This window comes from Phaethon aethereus (assembly GCF_964289735.1).
Source record: "Phaethon aethereus genome assembly, chromosome: 1".
Classification (NCBI taxonomy): Eukaryota; Metazoa; Chordata; class Aves; order Phaethontiformes; family Phaethontidae; genus Phaethon; species Phaethon aethereus.
This window is the reverse complement of record NC_138575.1, coordinates 90,391,590-90,409,102: the sequence shown is the minus strand read 5'-3', so window position 1 is coordinate 90,409,102 and position 17,513 is coordinate 90,391,590. Positions and strand designations below refer to the sequence as shown.

The following is a 17,513-nucleotide window of genomic DNA, read 5'->3' as shown; positions in this document are numbered from 1 at the left end:
GCAACTGACTACACAAAATGCAAAGACACCTCCAGGGATGTCACCTTTGGGCTCCACTTGCTCACTCAGATGCTACCAAAAAAAACCTGCCCCGAAAGTCTCCTGCGTGCTCCCCACTCCGAGGTCCTTGCTTTGCCAGGGGAGCAGTGTGCCCCAGGCGAGCAGCAGCTCCTGGCGTCCGTCTGTCTCCCATCTCCAGCTGGGTGTGATGCTGGTGGGAGGCTCGGCATCCGCAGCCTCGGGGAAGGAGTCCGCTGTCTGTCTGTCCGTCTGCTCTGCGCAACACGCCACACACGTTTCTGAGATGCGGTGCTGCTCCCCATCCCCTCCTCCGAGATGATGAAGTCTGGGCTCTCACAGGCCACCCAGCCCCAGTCTTTCCGCTGCCGGCACCAGGACAAACGGACATGGTATCTGCAGGGTGCAGGCAGCTGCCTGGAGCAGCCGGGACAAAACCACCACCGCCACCTCCCCGAGTGCTGCCAACCCACCTCTCAGCCAAACAGGGTCTGCAGTCACCACTGACCAGGCTGGGGCTGACATAGCAACCCGGAGCAGGGCACGATTTATTCCCGACTCCCAGATGCCGGAGCAAGATGCATCCCTCAGAGGGACACATGGCTGTAGCATCATTGAAAACACGCAGCGTTTCAGGGGCAGGAGGGCACTTGCCTGTGGGGCAGGGGTGCTCCCAGTCACACAAAGGTGGGCTTCAGATCTTCTTTGAAATTCACCACGGGCTGGGGCCCGCCGTGGTGTTCTGTCCGGTCGCCCGCGCAGCCGCTGGGCTCTGTGTCCGTGTCCGTGCTACTGCTGCCCAGGGAGCCGCACGGGCTCTGGAAGCAGACCTCGCAGCAGGGCCGGTGGCAGCCATGAAACATCTCCTCAGAGCTGCTGCTGCTGGAGTCGGAGTCCGGGTAATAGTACAGCGAGCGCAGGGAGGGCTCGGCAGGTCCCCTTGGGGCGCCCTGCCGCCGCCGCTGCTCCCGTGGGAGGCACGGGGAAGTGCCCCGGGACTCCAGCCATGCTGGCCATCCCTCTGGCTGAAGGCAGACCTCCCCAGGGATGGCTGGAGGGGATGGTGCTGGCAGGTGGAGCAGCCCTCCGGCAGCCATCTCCCCTTCCCTCCCCAGGGGGACACGTGCCGACTCCCCACAGCCCCAGCCGCCTGCCTCCTTCACCCCGCGGCTGGCACGAGGGGACACGCGTCCGGGGAAGCGGGTGGAGGCGGGGGGCAGCGGGATCCTCCGCCGCCGCCTCGCCAGGTAGGGGCTGAGGGGCATGCCGATGCCCAGGTAGCCCTCCTGGGCCCCCCACGTTCCTCCCTGCTCACCTTGGGGGCCCTGGCTGCCGCATGCGGGCCCCCCAGGTAAGGCTGGGCTGTAGGTTTTGCCATCCAGGCTCAGCTCTTGCAAGATTTCCCGCAGCTTCTCGCTGCTCACGTAGCTGACTTTGGGGGACGACTCCCAGGCCATGCCAGCTGAGGTGTCCTGGCCCGGCAGCTGCTCCGGAGACTGGCCCTGCCCCGCAGGTGTCCCACACTCCTGGGTGCCTTTCAGGTCATGTTCGAGGCCATCCCCCAAGTCAAAAAGCAGCGCCCGAGAGCAAAGAGGCTCGTGGCTCACACATTCCTGGAGGTCTTGAGCATCGCTGCAAAGAGGCGGTGTACCCAGCAAGTGGGGAGGCTGCCAGCCGTCTCGCTCCGGATCTGGGGGGCAGCAGTCCCCCGGTGCATCCCCGTGCCGACCCCAGCTCCGGGTGCAGGGAGCTGCTGGCAGCACGTGGGGGTCACAGCCACTCTCCGCAGACATCAGCCTCATCAGCTTCTCCTTGGCACTGCTCACTTGCTCCTGCAGGCTTTCGATCACGGCGTTTTTCTGCGTCAAACAGATATGCCTGTCAAGCGCGGGGCGGGTGGAGGGTACAAAAACGCCACTGATTTGGAAGCAGGCGCTGGCAGAAAATGAACCACCCCTCTCCACACGGAGAGATGCTCTGAGGCAGCGCAGCGGCAGGTCTGCAAAAGTGTGTGACCTTGTCCTCCCCTGGAGCCCCTCTGAGCCCCCCCCGGTTGTGGGTGCAGGCAGGGGAGCACTGGGGCAGGTGCTTCTCCGAGCCAGGGTGCTCCCACCCATGCAAAATTTAAATGCACGAGAGCAGGAGGCTGGGGGCTTTCCTGAGACACAGCATCTCCCCTCTAAATTAACCGTGTTTGACTGGGCTGTGGGAAGCAGGCTCTCCTGCTCTTCTTCCTACGTGTTTTTTTGAAACCCTCCAGATTATGCCTAAGTTTTGGCACTTTGGGGTGCAGAGTGATGTGACAAAACAAAGCAGCTCTTCCCCTCAGGAGCCGGAGGGGAAGCACCAGTGTGGACCGGGGCATACGGAAGGGCTTCCCGCCCTGCAAAACCCTCAGCCCACAAAAGGGAAGGGGAGAAGCCGGCGCAGCCGAGGGGGGCCGGCAGAGCCCCCGTACCTCGGTGAGCAGCCGCTTCATGGAGTTTTTCTCCCCTATCAGCTGGTAGAGCTGCTCCTCGCTGTACACCGAGCGGCAGCTCCTGCTCGGGCTGGTGAAATATTTTGCCATGTGGCTCAGGGTTTGGCTTTCTTCTTCAAAGGCCTTCCACTGCTTGAGCTGGGGAGTAGAAGAGGGGGTTATCGGCGCGGCACGCACAGCCCCTGCCGACGCGGCGGGAGGCAGGCGCGGCTCAAGCACAGAGGAGACAAAGGGACGAAGAGGGGGAGACAAAGGCAGGGTGTGACGGAGGAGCGGAGACGGGTGGCGAGAGACGGCTGGGCGAGGGGCTGCAGGGTCGCTGGGAACTTCCCACCCACCTGAGACCTACCCGGCCCTTCCTCCAGCTTTTAACGCCGAGGGGGTCGGTGCCTGCCTGCGCTGCCACCTCTAAGTGTGCTGTAAAAGCCCCTTCCCCCTTCTCCCCGCTCCCTGACTCCCCGACAAAGACAATGTCACGCACACCTCCTTGTCCCCGAATCACCGGTGACAAGCTGAAAACCAGCAATGCTTAGTATCCATTTTCTTGCCTCGTGTCTGTGTGGAAGCCTTGCGCAGCCCAGCTCCAGCTGCTCATCGATCTCAGATGAGCAATAGAAGAGCAAGCCCATTAGGAAAAAACAAGTTGATGAATTAAAAGATCCAAGATAAATAAAATGTTCAAGGCCCCCAGGCTACAGCAGAAAAAATGGTACAGGCAGAGTGCAAGTACAGTTCATCAGCTCCTCCACCCTCGCTCCGAGAGACCTCGCGCTTGGCAGAGCATTGCCAGCAGGCTTGGTGCTTGTCAGAGGAGGTTTGGATCCTGCTCCCATGGGCTGGTCATCTAGTGAGTTGGGACTCTGCCATTATACTGCAACAACTGAGGTAGGAGGGGATCGCTTGGAGATCATCTAGTCCAGCTGCTCTGCTCAAGCAGGCTGCCCAGGACTCTGTCCAGACGGGTCTTGAGTATCTCCAAGCACGGAGACCATACTACCTCTCTGGGCAACCTACTCCAAGTGCTTTACAACTTTCACAGAGAAAAAAAAAAAAAACAAACCTTTTCTGATGTTTAAACAGAATTTCCTGTGTTTCAGTTTGTTCCCATTGTCCCCTGTCCTGTCAGTGGACACCACTGAGAAGAGCCTGGCTCCCCCCTCCCTATTGCACCCCCGTAGGTATTTATGCACATTGGTGAGTTCCCCCGAGCCCCCTCCTGCACAGATCTGCTCTTTCTTCAGCTTCACCTCTTCCTCCCTTTCTCACCTCATTTCCTTGAGCCCAAACATCCCTCCAAACATAACACTGAGTAAACAACTGTTTCCTCTCCCTGTAACAATGGGAGCATTTTTCCCACTAACCTTGTGGCCAGGCACACCAGGCTGCTCCTGGAGGACACGGGAAGCTGAAGAGCCTTGCCACAAAAAGCTTTCTCAAAACATCTCCGCGTCCTCCCCCTTGCTTGCAGCAAAGCCCAGCTTCCTCCTCCGAGAGCATGGAAGAGGACAGCCTGCCCTGGGGACTGCCGGCAGTCACGAAGCCTCCGAACCTGGCGAGGCCGTCTGGACTGCCAGAGCCCACCTCCTTCCTCGCCATGGCCAGAAACCTTGGTGGGAGCAGGCGTGTGGGGCACGAGGAGAGGACAACTGCATGAAGGACCAATCCCACTACCCACGTGGAGGAGGAGGAGGAGGAGGGCAGCAGCTGCCTTGCCTCCACACATGCCCTCTGAGTGGCTGCCACCCACAGCACGCTCTTGCAGAGGAGGGTTTCTGAGCAGCAGCTCTGCTACATGCCTGCACTCCCAGGAGACTCAGGGGACTTGCTTGGGGAAGCAAAGCCATTGGGGCTTGGAGGATGAGCGTGTGCACATGAGCCCGGACATTTGAGGAAAGAAGCAGGAAAATATGTGCTTTGGACCACAAGGCTGCAGTTGTTAAACTCCAAAAATGTGCCCGTTTCCAGCCAGGTGGTGGGACAGAGGCGGCAGCTTACCTGTGGGACAAAGATGAAGCAGTTGATCGTGGTTGTACACACAAAGATGCCTCCAGAGGTAAAACCAAACAGCAAGTTGTGCCAAGCACGGAAGAAACGGTGAACTAAGCAGACAGTGCTGGCAGCCAGGAAAACGAGATTGACCCCGACAATGAGCGTCAAGGACTGGTTGACCGGCGGGGAGCTAATGTTGTCAGTCAGACCAGCCAAGTAGGTCCCATACAGCAGAAGGATACTCTGGAAGCAGAAAAAAAGAGGTTTCCAGAGTGTGGAAAATTACAGCCTGATGGTGTCAACCCCCAGCTTGTACCGAGCCTGGTGAGCTCAGATACAGTCAGCGCAATCCTAATTAATGCTCTTTGATCTATAATGCAGACCTTCAGCGTGCGGTGGTGACGCCACAGCGAACGCCCAGCACGCTGCTGCCCGTCAGAAGTGAGGCTGGGCAGGGAGGGCAGGAGCGAAGGGGCTGTCAGGCCCCGGGGGTCCCGACCGAGGGGCACAAGGAGCTGAGGGTCAGGTTGGCAGGCGATGCCGCGGAGCAGGGCACGGCCGGGAGAGGCAAGACGTGAAAACCTGCCCTTGGGCAGCCTGGAGCAGGAGCAGGAAAGACAGACAGACGAGAGACGGAGGTCCCCGTGGGGATGCAGCGGTGGGGTGCCATCGAGGAGCAACAACATACCTCTGAAGGAGCAGGAAGGAGATTCAGAAGGACATTCAGAAGGAAAAAGCAAGGCAGAAGAAGGGGAAGTTTAGACTGGAGGGAAGAGGATGTACTTGGTGCCTCTTTAAATAGAAATCCTGGAAACTACCGGTGCAATTTTTCTCCCTTCCCTTCAGTGTTTCCTGCCCGACTCCAGCAGCGGTGAAAGGGGCTGGAGAAATGCTCTGTACACAGAAGCCCTCCCTCCCCTGGTGCAGGTCGGTTGTTTCAGAGCAGGCTTCCTCACTGTGCTGCTGCCCCTCAAGTGTCCCACACGTGCATCTTTCCAGCGTGCTCAGGATTAAACTACCAGGCAGGCTGAATCCCTCCTTCCCCAGGGCACATTGGCAGGAAACACAGAGTAATTTTTGCCTGCCTCTGTAGTGCGGGGCATGGTCTGCCTTCAGAAGTCTGCCATTTGGAAGTACCATCTAACAAAATCCCTGCTCCTGCAAGGACCCAGGATACAGGGAATGTGACTCCTACATTATTCCTGTGCTGCCCAGTAAGTGCAACTGTCAGCCTTTTACTAAGAGACATTAAATTGTTATTTGGGCATCAAGAAGTGCTTTGTGACCTGTGGTGCAGATGTTCTGTTAGACCCTCTGTGCTGTGGCTGCTTGATGACCACAATGGCCACTGCCAGGGTTAGGGTCTGGAGGGTCACTCTTACAGGCAAGAGAAGTTCATGCCCACGGTCTTTGGTGAGACTCCCAACTTCAGAGCACCATGAATTCTCAAGGGAGGGTTATATTACAACCTGGTGAGACCTGCCTCGCTGGGAACTAGGCTGACGCTGGACCCTGCTTCGTAGGATCTGCACTGGATCATAACCACGTTCACCACAGGGTACCTCCAAATACGTGGCCCAAGGGCAAGCCAACTCCTAAACCCTAATCAAGAAAAAAACCAAGCACTGCTGTCTAGTAAACTAGGACTTTCAGTAAGCACAGGACTAGGTTGTTTGTTTGTTTGTCTGTTTTCATCTTTCAGCTTTTCCTCAAAGCTGAGGACTTTGCTCCTAATTCCAGGCATGTCCTTGGCAAGGAATTTCTGTTCATTACTCTGTGCCAGTGAAACCAGGATAATACACTGAGCACTTCACAAAGGGCTGAGCACATTAATGCCATGGAAGATAAGAAGTGCTACACACACGCAGAGATACAGCCTGCTCTCATATTAGTGTAAATCGAGATTAACTCCAGATTAACCACTGAAGAAGTAACTCCATGACCCCCAGTAGGTAGATAGGATCAGGTTCAACGCAATGCTAACAAAGAATACCTGGGACTGGTAATAGGGAGGTTTTATTCCAAAAAGTGGTTTGTAGGAGCTGTAGGCAAAAGCATTGCCTGTCTAAGCCCTAACACAAACTGAGGACAAAATCAGAAATGGAGACACAGCACTGAAAGCCCAGAGAACGCCTACAATCCCTAGCACCAAAGGACTTTTACGGCCAGACTAGACTAATGTCTTTAAAATGAACTGTACAGGAGAGAAGGTCTTGGCTGTGTCGTGAGGTCTCTTTCTGCTCTTTTTACTACAATTTTGGGTAGATAGTCAACGAGTATTATATGACAGTGAGTCAGAAAGGAACTGCCTGTACTGCACGCAGAGATGGAGCCATTCCCAAAGAAAGGCTGTGATCTCACAAGCTTCATCAACATCAGCTTTCTGAAATGTGTCCAGCCTCTGCCAAACCAGAGACACATGAGACCACAGATAATTACAGCGATAATTATACCCACATAGTTACATCAGTGTAACTAACTCTTCTGGAGTAAGAATGGCCACGTGCAAAGCTACACCAGTGAAAGTGTACCTCAGTGGCATAATTAAGCTGATACGCATCCTGTAAAGGTAGGCACCAAACACTTGTCATCAGCAACTCCTTGATCTGGAGCCGGAGGACTCGAGGGCTGAGCCACATAGTGCATCACCGCAGCAGACAGTCATCTGAGGCTTTACGGAAAAAGTGTGTGTGCTTTAGGAAACAGTGAGACGCAAGTTTTAAGAAGAGAGATAGATGAGGCATGGGGGATTGCAGGGAGAGAACGAGAGAGACAGTATGTGCATGGTGCACGTAAAAGAGATGGTGAAGCAGAGAAAAAGTGGCTAACAGGGCTTTTACACAGGAATGGAAGAAAACATCAAGATGGGAAGGACTGGAGATGCGAAGGCTTTCAAGATGAACAGGAGTAGCTGGAATCTGCAATGGGCACACAGCTTGGGAGGACAGTGAAACTACAGACGCTGCTAGATAGTTTAGGCTGCGAGACTGGGAGGAGGCGAGATACAACGCAAGAATCAACAAAGAGGTTACGTACCTTGAACCCTAAAATGAGAACGAGCCAGAGATCAGAATAGAGAGACGCGCAGGACTGCACGCGGCTCACTGAGCAGGCCAGGCCCTTCTCTGTCGCCTAGGAGGCAAGGGGAAGGCAGACGTGAAGGCTGCTGCCCGGCCGGGAGCAGGCACAGACATGGGCATGGGGAGATGGGCACACATCTGGGAGGGTCTCCTCTGTAAATTCCTAGCAGGAAAGGCCAAAGCTGGTGCTGCCAGGGGCAGGGGGTTAAAGCGGGGAAGATTCTGGCACTCTGATGCCAACAGGGCTGGTTAAACCTTTCCCTAAAACACCTGCAGATGCCATGGACCTCTCCTGTGTCACCCAGGTGACCTGTACAGACCTGGAAATTTTGCAGCAGACCCTCATCTCTGTAGTAGACCAGACATAAACCCGAACCAGAAGGCTTTCTGGCTTGTTTTTCTTTCTATGTTTTTTTTAAACAGCACCTCAAAACACCTGACCACCAACTTTGTCCAGAGAGATCAGACAAGACACGGTGCAACCCTCCACCGCCCGTCCTCATCCCTTTACCCGCAGTGAGACGCTGAGGCTTCGGAAACACTGGACTGGATCAGAGAATACCCACGTCAAGAGCAACACGGTGTCCGCCAGCACCAGCGCTGCCACCATTGCCAGCAACTGGAGGTCTTTGATAATCTGCAAACATGCAGGAAGTAAGCGTTACCATGGGGGGCAAATGGGCACCAGTAACTTCCATGCCCTTTGGTCTCTTGCTGGTTGTCTCTTCCAAGGGAAATGTCCACCCTAATACTTCCCCCCAGAGTGGAGTCCAGCAGCTCACCTACATCTAAGTTGGCCACAGGATCTCTGTCTCCGGCTCCCAAGCTCTTGGAGACCTAATCAGGCTTGGGGCCAGGTATAAACCCTCCCCAATGGTGTGGCTAGCTGGTAAATGCTATGACAGAAAACAGCTCTTCCAAAACAAGAGTATCATCCCTCATGCCCATACCACAAGCAGAGACAAAAAGGGTGGGGAACAAAAAGCTGGTAGGATTACCATTTTGCAAGTTTAACACAGATCCCGGTGCCTCAGGAATGGGAGCCCTTGCTAGTACCCAGTTCCCCCTGCAAACCCTCTTGTCTCACCTTTCATCTGAGACCTACTGTATTCACCGCTGGCAAGTGGCCACTGAAAGCTGTAAGCGTGCTGTTATGTGCACAAATTCATATGGATGGCTCCTATTTCCCTCCCAGCTGCTGCATCCCCTTCCTTCAGTGCTGCAGTGGGGTACCCAGTGCTCCCTCCCTTCAAGAAGGGATCAGATGCATCTGGGAATGGCCCTACATCAGATGCCTTGAGGATATCCGGTTTATTTTCATCCTGCAAAAACAATCAGCCCAGACCTGGACGCAAACACTGGTGTGTAGCGTAACGAAGGCACGTGGCCAACGTACAATGAGAACAAGACCTCGCTCAGTGATGGGGCTGGGACTCCAGTGGGGAACGGGGAGCCTGGCAAAGCACCCGCTTGCCTGTAGAGCGGAAAAGCTCCTGCCTCATTGCACAAGAATAAATGAGGAGCCCATGCCCAGCGAGGCGTGAAACCAGACCTGTGATTGTGGCACCCACCCGTGCCGTGTGCTGGTTTTATCTGCTACCCCACATCGGTTTAGGACTTGCCGGTCTTTGTCCCCCTTGGGGAGTTGCTCCCTGGGTGCTGTGTACTCACCACCCGCTTGTCCGGCACCCGCTGGGTGAAGACCTTGTAGAGCCGCCAGCTTTTCCCCAGGATGGGGCCAAACACCAGGGAGGTCCCCACGCACAGCAGGCAGAGCCGCACCTGCCGGGGGGGCAGAGTGAGGGGGCTGAAGGGGCAGCCGTGGGGCTTGCCAGGGTCACCCCACACCCTCCCACCCAGGCATGCAATAGATGGGTGGGGATGTGTCTATGGTCTGCTGGCTTCTGGGTGTCAGACACAAGAAAACTGACCACTTGAGCTCCTTCCTGGCTTGCTGCCTCGCAGATGCAGAGCCGCACGGAGGATCCCCTCTCCCTGCTGCGCTTTTACAAGCCCGGCGGCCCGCCTGCCGGGGAGCCCTCTCCCCCGGGGACCTGCCTCGCATCCCTGCCGGTGCGGCCGTGGTTTTGCACGAACAGCGAAGCCCGTTCGGGCAGAAAGCGCCTGGTTGCGTTTTGCAGGTGCGTGGAAAGCACAGCCCGTACGAACGTGCACGTACGTGCACACGCGCGCGCAGGCGCCCGCCCCAGCAAAACCCCCGGCTCACCTGAATAAGCTTTTCCACGGAATCTCCAGACGGCAGGCTCTGCTCCTGGATCCCAAAGAGGTAAGCGCTAGCGTAAGTCAAGCCACTGCCCAGCAGGGTCACAATGTTCAGGTTGGGGCTGGACATCTTCACGATCCTCCAGGAAACAAAGCAGGGAAGGCGGTGACAGTTACTGAGCGTCACGACCTGGCAGCACAGAGGCAAGGTCCCCTTCACAGGGATGATGATGGCCACAAGGCATGCTGACACCTTGTGCTCCCCAGACCCTGCTGTTCACAGCTCCTCCAAAAGCTCAGCTATTGCTCCATGGTGCATACCCCATCCTCTCCCCTGTATTGCTGGAGTGCTTCGCTATCCTAAAAGCAGGTAGACTTAGACTAGACATAAGGAAGAAATGTTTCACAATGAGGGCGGTGAAACACTGGCACAGGCTGCCCAGAGAGGTGGTAGATGCCCCATCCCTGGAAACATTCCAGGTCAGGTTGGATGGGACTCTGAGCAACCTGGTCTAGTTGAAGATGTCCCTGCTGATTGCAGGGGGCTGGACTAGATGACCTTAAAGAACCTTTCCAACCCAAACTATTCTATGATTCTTAAAGTATTTGTTTTGCCCTACCCCGACACTCCTGTGGGACAGCAAGATCCCTTCTCCCCAAAACGGATGGGTACCAGGCTTGCCCCGTAGCACCTCTACCCCCTGTATGGATCTGCAGCACAGAAAAGCATCCCTGAGGCAGCTTCAGCCAGCGTCTTTATGGACAAAACTGTGGGACGCCATGGGCTTTTAGCAGCAAAGCAGCCAGGGCCACCACAGCCAGGTCTCTCTGCTACCAGTGCCCATGCCGGGCACACAAAGCTGTGCCGCGGCGCCAGCACATGCCGCGGCCACACATCCCCGCAGTGACACGGAGCCAGGGGAAGCAATGCCCCACAGTCACGCAGGTGGCATACAGCACAGCGCCCAGCTCAGCCTCCCAGGTTCAAGGCCAACTTCTTCCTCCAATGTCCTCTGCTGTAAAGAGGCAGAAGTGGAAAACCTGACCAACACAGCCCAGGGTGGCCATCCTCAGCAGTAAGCTTTGGGTACAGCAGCTACAAATGCCTCCAGGAAGAAGCTCTTTCCACAGCTCTTTCCTCTGGGGAGATACCTCCACCCTCGGCACAGTCTCAACTTCAGGAAGGTGCCTGCAACGTTCAGGTTACAGCTTCCCCTCTGTAATTTCACCCCACCACTCATAATCCTGTAACTGTATTCGGGGAGGGGAGAATCGACCCACCGATCTCTCCCGACCTGTCACCCTTCTCCAGCAAGCCCATCAAGCGAAAGCTCTAGCTCTTGACATCCCCCCCTCCCCTCGTAGCTCCATCCCTTTGATCTGCCGCTAAGTCATTGCGTTTCTCTACCCTTGAGCTCCTTCCTGGCTTGCTGCCTCGCAGATGCAGAGCCTGGGACTCAACCTGGCTCTCTCCCTCCCTGCCTTCCTTGCCATGCCTCAGCCCCTGGGGAAAGATACTCATCAGCTCACCCTCTCAGCTGCATGCTGAAAAAGGTCTTCTTTGCCCTCCTAGGTTCAGTAGGCAGGCACACATTTATTTGCGGCAGTGCAAATAAATAACACACATTCATTACAGCTTCGCTCTGAGAATACCTTCAGGGGCCTAAATAATTTGGTAACCAGTCTTAAGGTGGCCACCGAACTCAACAGCACTCTGCTTCAGTAAACCAAGTGCTCGAGACGGGGATGCAGGTCATGCAACTACTGCACCGCAGCAGGCACAGGGCTCAAGGTAAACCCTCGCGAGCAGGACCCTCCGGACTGTCCAGCGGTTGTAAGAAGCATTAAATTAACACAACCAGAGCACTGAACAGCAGCAGCCTGGGTTGCACACAGATGCGTGCCTCTACAGAACAACTGCACACGGAGCACAAAGGCTTTGCCAGGTGAAGCTTGGGAGAGGGATGTATCTCTACGGGGGAAGCAGCTGAGAGACCAATGGACCAATGAAGCTAAGGAGAAGGTGGCAAGGAGGCAGGTGAGACATCCAGAATTGCTGAGGAAGGCTCAGTGCTGGCCAAGACAGTCTGAGCTACAAGGAATCGCCGAGCTTTTTGCTTGACTTATGCTGCACTCAGGAGAACAGGACTTTTTTACATCCTTTGTGCTGACTGAACAGCACCAAGGAAAACCTGAACTTCACCACCAGCTCCTCTCACCAATGGAGATCCTGTTCCCCACCAGTATGGACAACCACCAAGATCAAAAAAGGTTAGCAATACCTTCAAACGATGGGTGGCCCAAAAGCCAGCACCTTCGGGATGAGACCATGCCCTGCCGTCTGTGCTATGCTGGAGGGCATCCATGCTTTGTCTTGTTCACAGCTCCCTGACTTGGGGAGGAAGGCAGCAGTCCAAGCATGACTGTCTCCACCAGTGATCAATGCCAGGTGTGATGGAGAAAGCTGCAATATGCCTGGCATTGCCTTTGCTTGCCCTGTGATGCTCCTTCCTGCTTGTACCCTCCTGATCCTCAACTGGCCATCAGCTCAGAGCCTGGCCCCGCTGCCCCAGCTTAGGGGACCTCTCATGGCAGAAGGGGGAAGTCCTTACCTGTTTTTCCTGAAGCGAATTGTGAAGACAAGAAAGAAGAGCGCTAGCAGGACTCCTCCGGTCAGGAACGTCCACACAACTCCCAGGAGAGCAGCAGAGAAGGACGGTGAGCTCTTCCCACTGCGGTCAGAAGACGCCTGGGGGAGGCAAAAGCGATGAGGAGGAAGAGGAAGTTGCTGGCAATGATGACTCCCACGGGTGCTCCTGCTCAGCCAGAAGGGACTCAAAAGCACATTTCCCAAACCCCTCCTCATGAGCAGATACCCTGGCACTAGAGCCAGACCTGCTGGCAGGGCTAAGGAGACAGGTGTAGACAGGACATGTGCTCTGTCACTTGCTGAGCGCACAGGAAGAGAGGGCAGTAAAGGAGCCCTCTTCTCATGGACAACTAGCCAAGTGACTCATGAGCCCCAGGCAGCCCTGGTCATGGGAGAGGGGGAAATGGGTGACGGTTCCCCACTGTCCTTCTCTGGGAAGAAACCTCTGGAGAAAGACCTCGTGGTACCCCATTTGTACCCCATGCTTCTTTGGAAAGTTGTGCAGGACATCCTTGGCTCCCACCCTCACCCCTGCATGATAACCAACCAGCCGGCTGATGTGACTGGGAGCCAGCAGCAGAGCTGCCACTTGGTGCAGAAAACACAGAAAAGGGAGTGGGACAGCGTTTTTCAGACGTGTTACACAGTGACACACCGAGCTGGGCTCCACCCGTCTCCAGCTCTCCGTGGCTGTAAACTAACTCGGTCCTAGGTAGACATTAGCTGAGAACTGGCTTTTGGGGGACACTCCCAAAGCGGGTATGATGGAAGCACCTCTCTCCTTGCACACAAGCGACCTTATGGTTTTAAATGTCTATTTAAAAATATTCTCTGCTATCTCCCTATTAACATAGGGTGGATAAAATGATCCGACGTGAAATAAGAAACCTATTTCCACTGTGGATCTAAAATACTCCAGAATTTTTAACCACCTTGTGCACGCGTTGGTTTGTTCATACATATTACGTGTGCACGTTACTGACAACTTTTTTTTTCCTTTTAAAAAAAGCATTACTTTTACTTAACTGCTGGCACATTCTCTTTAAGGGGAAAGAGGAGGATGGGGACTGAGCTGGGATCACACACCTCCTCACTAACTTCTCTGTTGCTAAGTCCTTTCTCAGGTATTCCAGTTCACCTGCAGGCAATTTCTACAGCAGAAGACTATTCTCCCGACAGCTGCCACTGCCCCAACCTCCTAATTCTTCCTTCAAGGTCTGAGCTGTTTCTGCTTTCAGCTTTTCTAGAAATAAATCTGCAGGGAGAAGTAAGGCAGACATTTCAAGCTGATGCCTCGTCTCCCTCTTTCGCAGCTGGGCTCCCATCTCCTCTGGGCGAGCAAGAACAAGGCACAGCTTGGAGAATTAAAGCCAACGCGTAATTCTGGACACAAAAATGTGTCACCGCCACGTGAGCGAGGCTGATCCGTGGGCTCCTGGCAGCTCACGCGCTGGTGCCGCGCTGGTCGCAGGGCTGCTGGGCAAGGCAAACCCCTGGCTGGGAGAGACGGCCCGCCGGGCGCCGAAGCTGCTGCTGCTGCTGCTGCCGCCTTACGCTGGGATACAGCTGCGTGCACAGCTCAGCCCCCCGTGCAGGGACCCCTGGGGAGACGCTCATCTCCCTCCTGCAAACTACTTCCCACCTCCTCTCCCCTCTCCGCACCCCCTGGGCAGGGGGGAGTGTCTTTTGGCTCTCTGGGAGATGAAGACCACACCAGACGGTGAAGACGGTCAGCCAGGTCGTCCCCCTCCCCTTACACCAGGACTCGCTGTGCAAAAACCCCCATCATTCGGCACGAACCAGGACCATCTTCCCACCTGCCTGCAACTCAGAGGGGCTGCGCGGGGCCGCTACGAGGCTGTAATGCCATCCTATTTCCGTGTCCTGCCTGGTCAAGCCCGAGGGTAGCACCTGGCGTTTGCCAGTAAGGTGAGCAGGGCGGACTCAGCATCCCGGGGCTCCCGCACTTCGCTCCCAGCTGCATCCAGCCCCAGCATCTTTCCACCTCTGGCTGCTGCCAAAAGCGTTGCTGCACCCTCTTCCCAGCAACCACCCAGGGATCAGAAACACCCCTGTGGTCTCCACCTTCCCCTTCCCAACACACACCCCCCACCCTGACCGCCGTTTCCCTGGATGTTGATGCTACTTGAAGTTGATGGAGCGCTTTGTTTGCTGCTGAGCGGAGCAAATCTTGGCCCTAGCAGGGGGAATATTAATTGTAAGGCAGCTGCCAGAGCCGGAGGAGCCAAGCAGCTTACAGTCTTCTAATTAAAGGCCCGTGGTCGTGCAGGACGTGGTGGACAGCTGAGCGGGCCAAGCCTTGCTGGTCCATCCAGCAGCCTCACATGGAGTCAACTGCAACTAAGTGCATCCCGGTGTCATTTCTACTGGCTTAGTGGTGGGGGGGAGGTACCATTTATTACAGATGATGACTTTTAATTAAATGCTGCTCTATTCATATTTGAAAAGCACTTTGAAGTTCCAGGGGATGGGAGAAGTCAAGGGCAGAGGAGGCCATCCCAGGCCACTCCTAAGCGGCTGTCACGCCAGCCGACACATGGGAGGGCAGTTTGACACAACTTGGCTGTCGTGGCTGCTTCCTCACCTTCTGCTAACTGCTGGGTGTCATCTAGGCAGGGCTCGTCTTGGAGGCCATCCCAGGAGGTGACAGTACGGAGCCTCCAGCTGGACTGGGATTGCTTGGTGGCTGTGCCCCTGTGCCCCCCCCCCTCCATCCCTCCACCCAAAACCACTTCTGCAGAGCAAACCTCACTCCCCAGAGCACTCCCCCGCCTCCGTACGTACCACCGTGACAGTGCAGAGCTCCTGCAGCACCCGCCGCTGCTGCTCCTGGCTGCCAAAACTGGAGCTGCCACCACAGAGCTCAGAGCAGTTGAACCCCGGCTCCATAGCACATCCTCAGCCGTCATCCAGCCGTACCTTCGCCCCTGCCAAAAGGACGAGGGTTGGCTTTCCTCAGTGAGAAGAAGCCTTTGGCACACGCCGCATCGCACCCCTGTCAGTGGGGCGTAGGGAAGGGGTCTGGCAGCCCAAGGCTGAGCTTACCCAAAGCGATGCGGTGCACATCCAGAGCCAGGATGGGGAGCGCCCACCTCCCGGTGTCCCTCAGGGTGTCCTCTGCGGCGAGACGAGTCAGCACAGGGCGCAGGTCCCCGTGGAGGGCGGTGGCATCCCGAGCCCTGCTAGGCCACCCTGCAAACCAACACATGCCGGGGTCACGGCACCCCTGGCCCCAACGCCCCAGCTGCGGAGCTGAAAGCGGGTGCCGTGCCTGTCCTCGCCGGAGTGTGGCACCCCGGCGCCCCGAGCTCACCGCAGCTTTCCACTGCCCATGCATTTTCCCGCACTGGCATAATTTCGGGGCGTATCTATGTGGGCCCCCCCTCGCCGCCCCGGCCACCACTGCCAGTTTCCTGGTGTGGTCCCTTCTTCCAGCAAAGAACCAGTAAATGAAGACAACAACAAACAGCAACAAGCGTTGCAGTCACTTAATGGGACCTAAACCCCAACCTGGGCGAGCAGGGGAGGAACACGCGTACCAAAGTGTTTGGGCTGGCCCAGCCCGAGCGGCAGCCTGGCTAGCTGAGGAGCGGGCTGTTTATTAAAGAGACTTAAAAGCCCAGCACCTCCACACTCCCCATCCCTCCCTGCGCCCTGGCCACCTGTCCCCGCCTGCGCCCGCTCCCCTCGCACCACCTTTGCCTCTGTTCTCTCTCTCATTTCAATTTTTGGTGGGGATTTTAATAGGCCTCATTACCATTTTAGACATGAGGTCATACTTATCCTCAAGCATCCTTACTCAATTACCATTGTCACCGGCTTTAATTAGCTTCCAGCGCACGACCATAAGCAAGTCTCCCGTCGTTAGCAGCTGGGGAGGAAGCGTGATAGCTCACTCCCTATTTGCTCCAAACAAGAGGTGGGAGTTAAAAAATTATCCACATCATGCTCCTCGGGGCTGCACCCCATCATCCCCTGCGCTCATGCCCTGTGCCCGGCCGGTGCTCCATCCTTCCTGCCACTACACCCGACACTTCACTTCCCCTCTCCTCACAAGTCCGCTTTTTGGAAAAACTCCCGTCCTTACGTGAGCAAAGAAAGAGTAAATTACAACGAAGCACGGTCACCAAGACCTGGTCTGAAACTTGCTGTTCTTCATGGGGGATAATCAGGATTCAAATGCCAGAAAAGCTACGGGTGTCGTTCTTGGCTCGTGTAAATTGATTTTCAGCTTTAGCGAAGCCACTTACAAGTCCCAGCCCAAAAACAGCATGGTCAGCGGGCTACTTGTCCAAAATTAGCAGAGCCACCTCTGAAGCAACAACCGCAGCTCCCCCGCCGGCAGACTCCCCGACGAACCGTGCGTGGGTTTGGCCGCTGCCCTGCCTGCGCCAGGACTGCTCCAGCGCGGGATCCGCTCGCCGCGTCCTACAAGGACAACATCACACATTAGCCACGCTTAGGATTTTACGCGCGTGATTGATAGAGGGGTCCCGTCCCCCCCTCCCCCCGAGAGCACCGGTGCGAGCCAGCTCCGTCAAGCCTCCCTCCCGCTGATGCTTGTAGCAAGCCGTGGTAGCGTTTCCCCCACGGCTGGACCACCCTCTGGAGGCTTCCATGCCCTTCACGGCGCGGGCTGAGCGACGGGACCGGGGGTACGGCTGCAGGAGGCACCGAGCGCCTGCAGTGAACGGCAGGTATCGCGAGAACGGCAGAAGGGCCGCGGGGAGGAGGCGCGACCCCCGCCGACAGCCGTGGGGTAGGGCTGGTAAGCGAGGCAGCGCCTGGAGGGGCTGCGTGCAGCGCCGGGGGGTGGGATTCTCGGTTGACGCCGAGAAGCCCCGCAGGGAAGCGACGCCCAGCCTCCCCAGGGGTTCGACTCACACCCCCCCCCGCCGTGCCCCCAGGCGTGTTTAAGGACAAGGGGTCTCCCTGTAACCCCTGCAGCTCCCTGTTACAAACTCCTGCCGGGGTGGGGGGGGAGCTCGCCGGCCAGGGGGACCGCTACCGAGGCTGGCATAAGGCAGGCAGGGCCCTCCCATGGCTCACAAAG

The 17,513-nt window shown here is 56.4% G+C and overlaps 1 protein-coding gene across 1 annotated transcript; it reads right to left on the bottom strand.

Annotated features, from left to right (window-relative positions):
• Positions 1-695: 695 nt before the first annotated feature.
• On the bottom strand, positions 696-15,349 carry GPR156 (G protein-coupled receptor 156; the record flags this gene model as incomplete). The annotated part of the gene is made up of 9 exons (XM_082003345.1): positions 696-1,877; positions 2,477-2,635; positions 4,493-4,729; positions 7,523-7,618; positions 8,078-8,203; positions 9,238-9,348; positions 9,794-9,929; positions 12,402-12,538; positions 15,245-15,349. 9 exons carry the CDS (start codon positions 15,347-15,349, stop codon positions 696-698), a joined length of 2,289 nt encoding a protein of 762 aa, XP_081859471.1.
• Between the last annotated feature and the right edge of the window lie 2,164 nt (positions 15,350-17,513).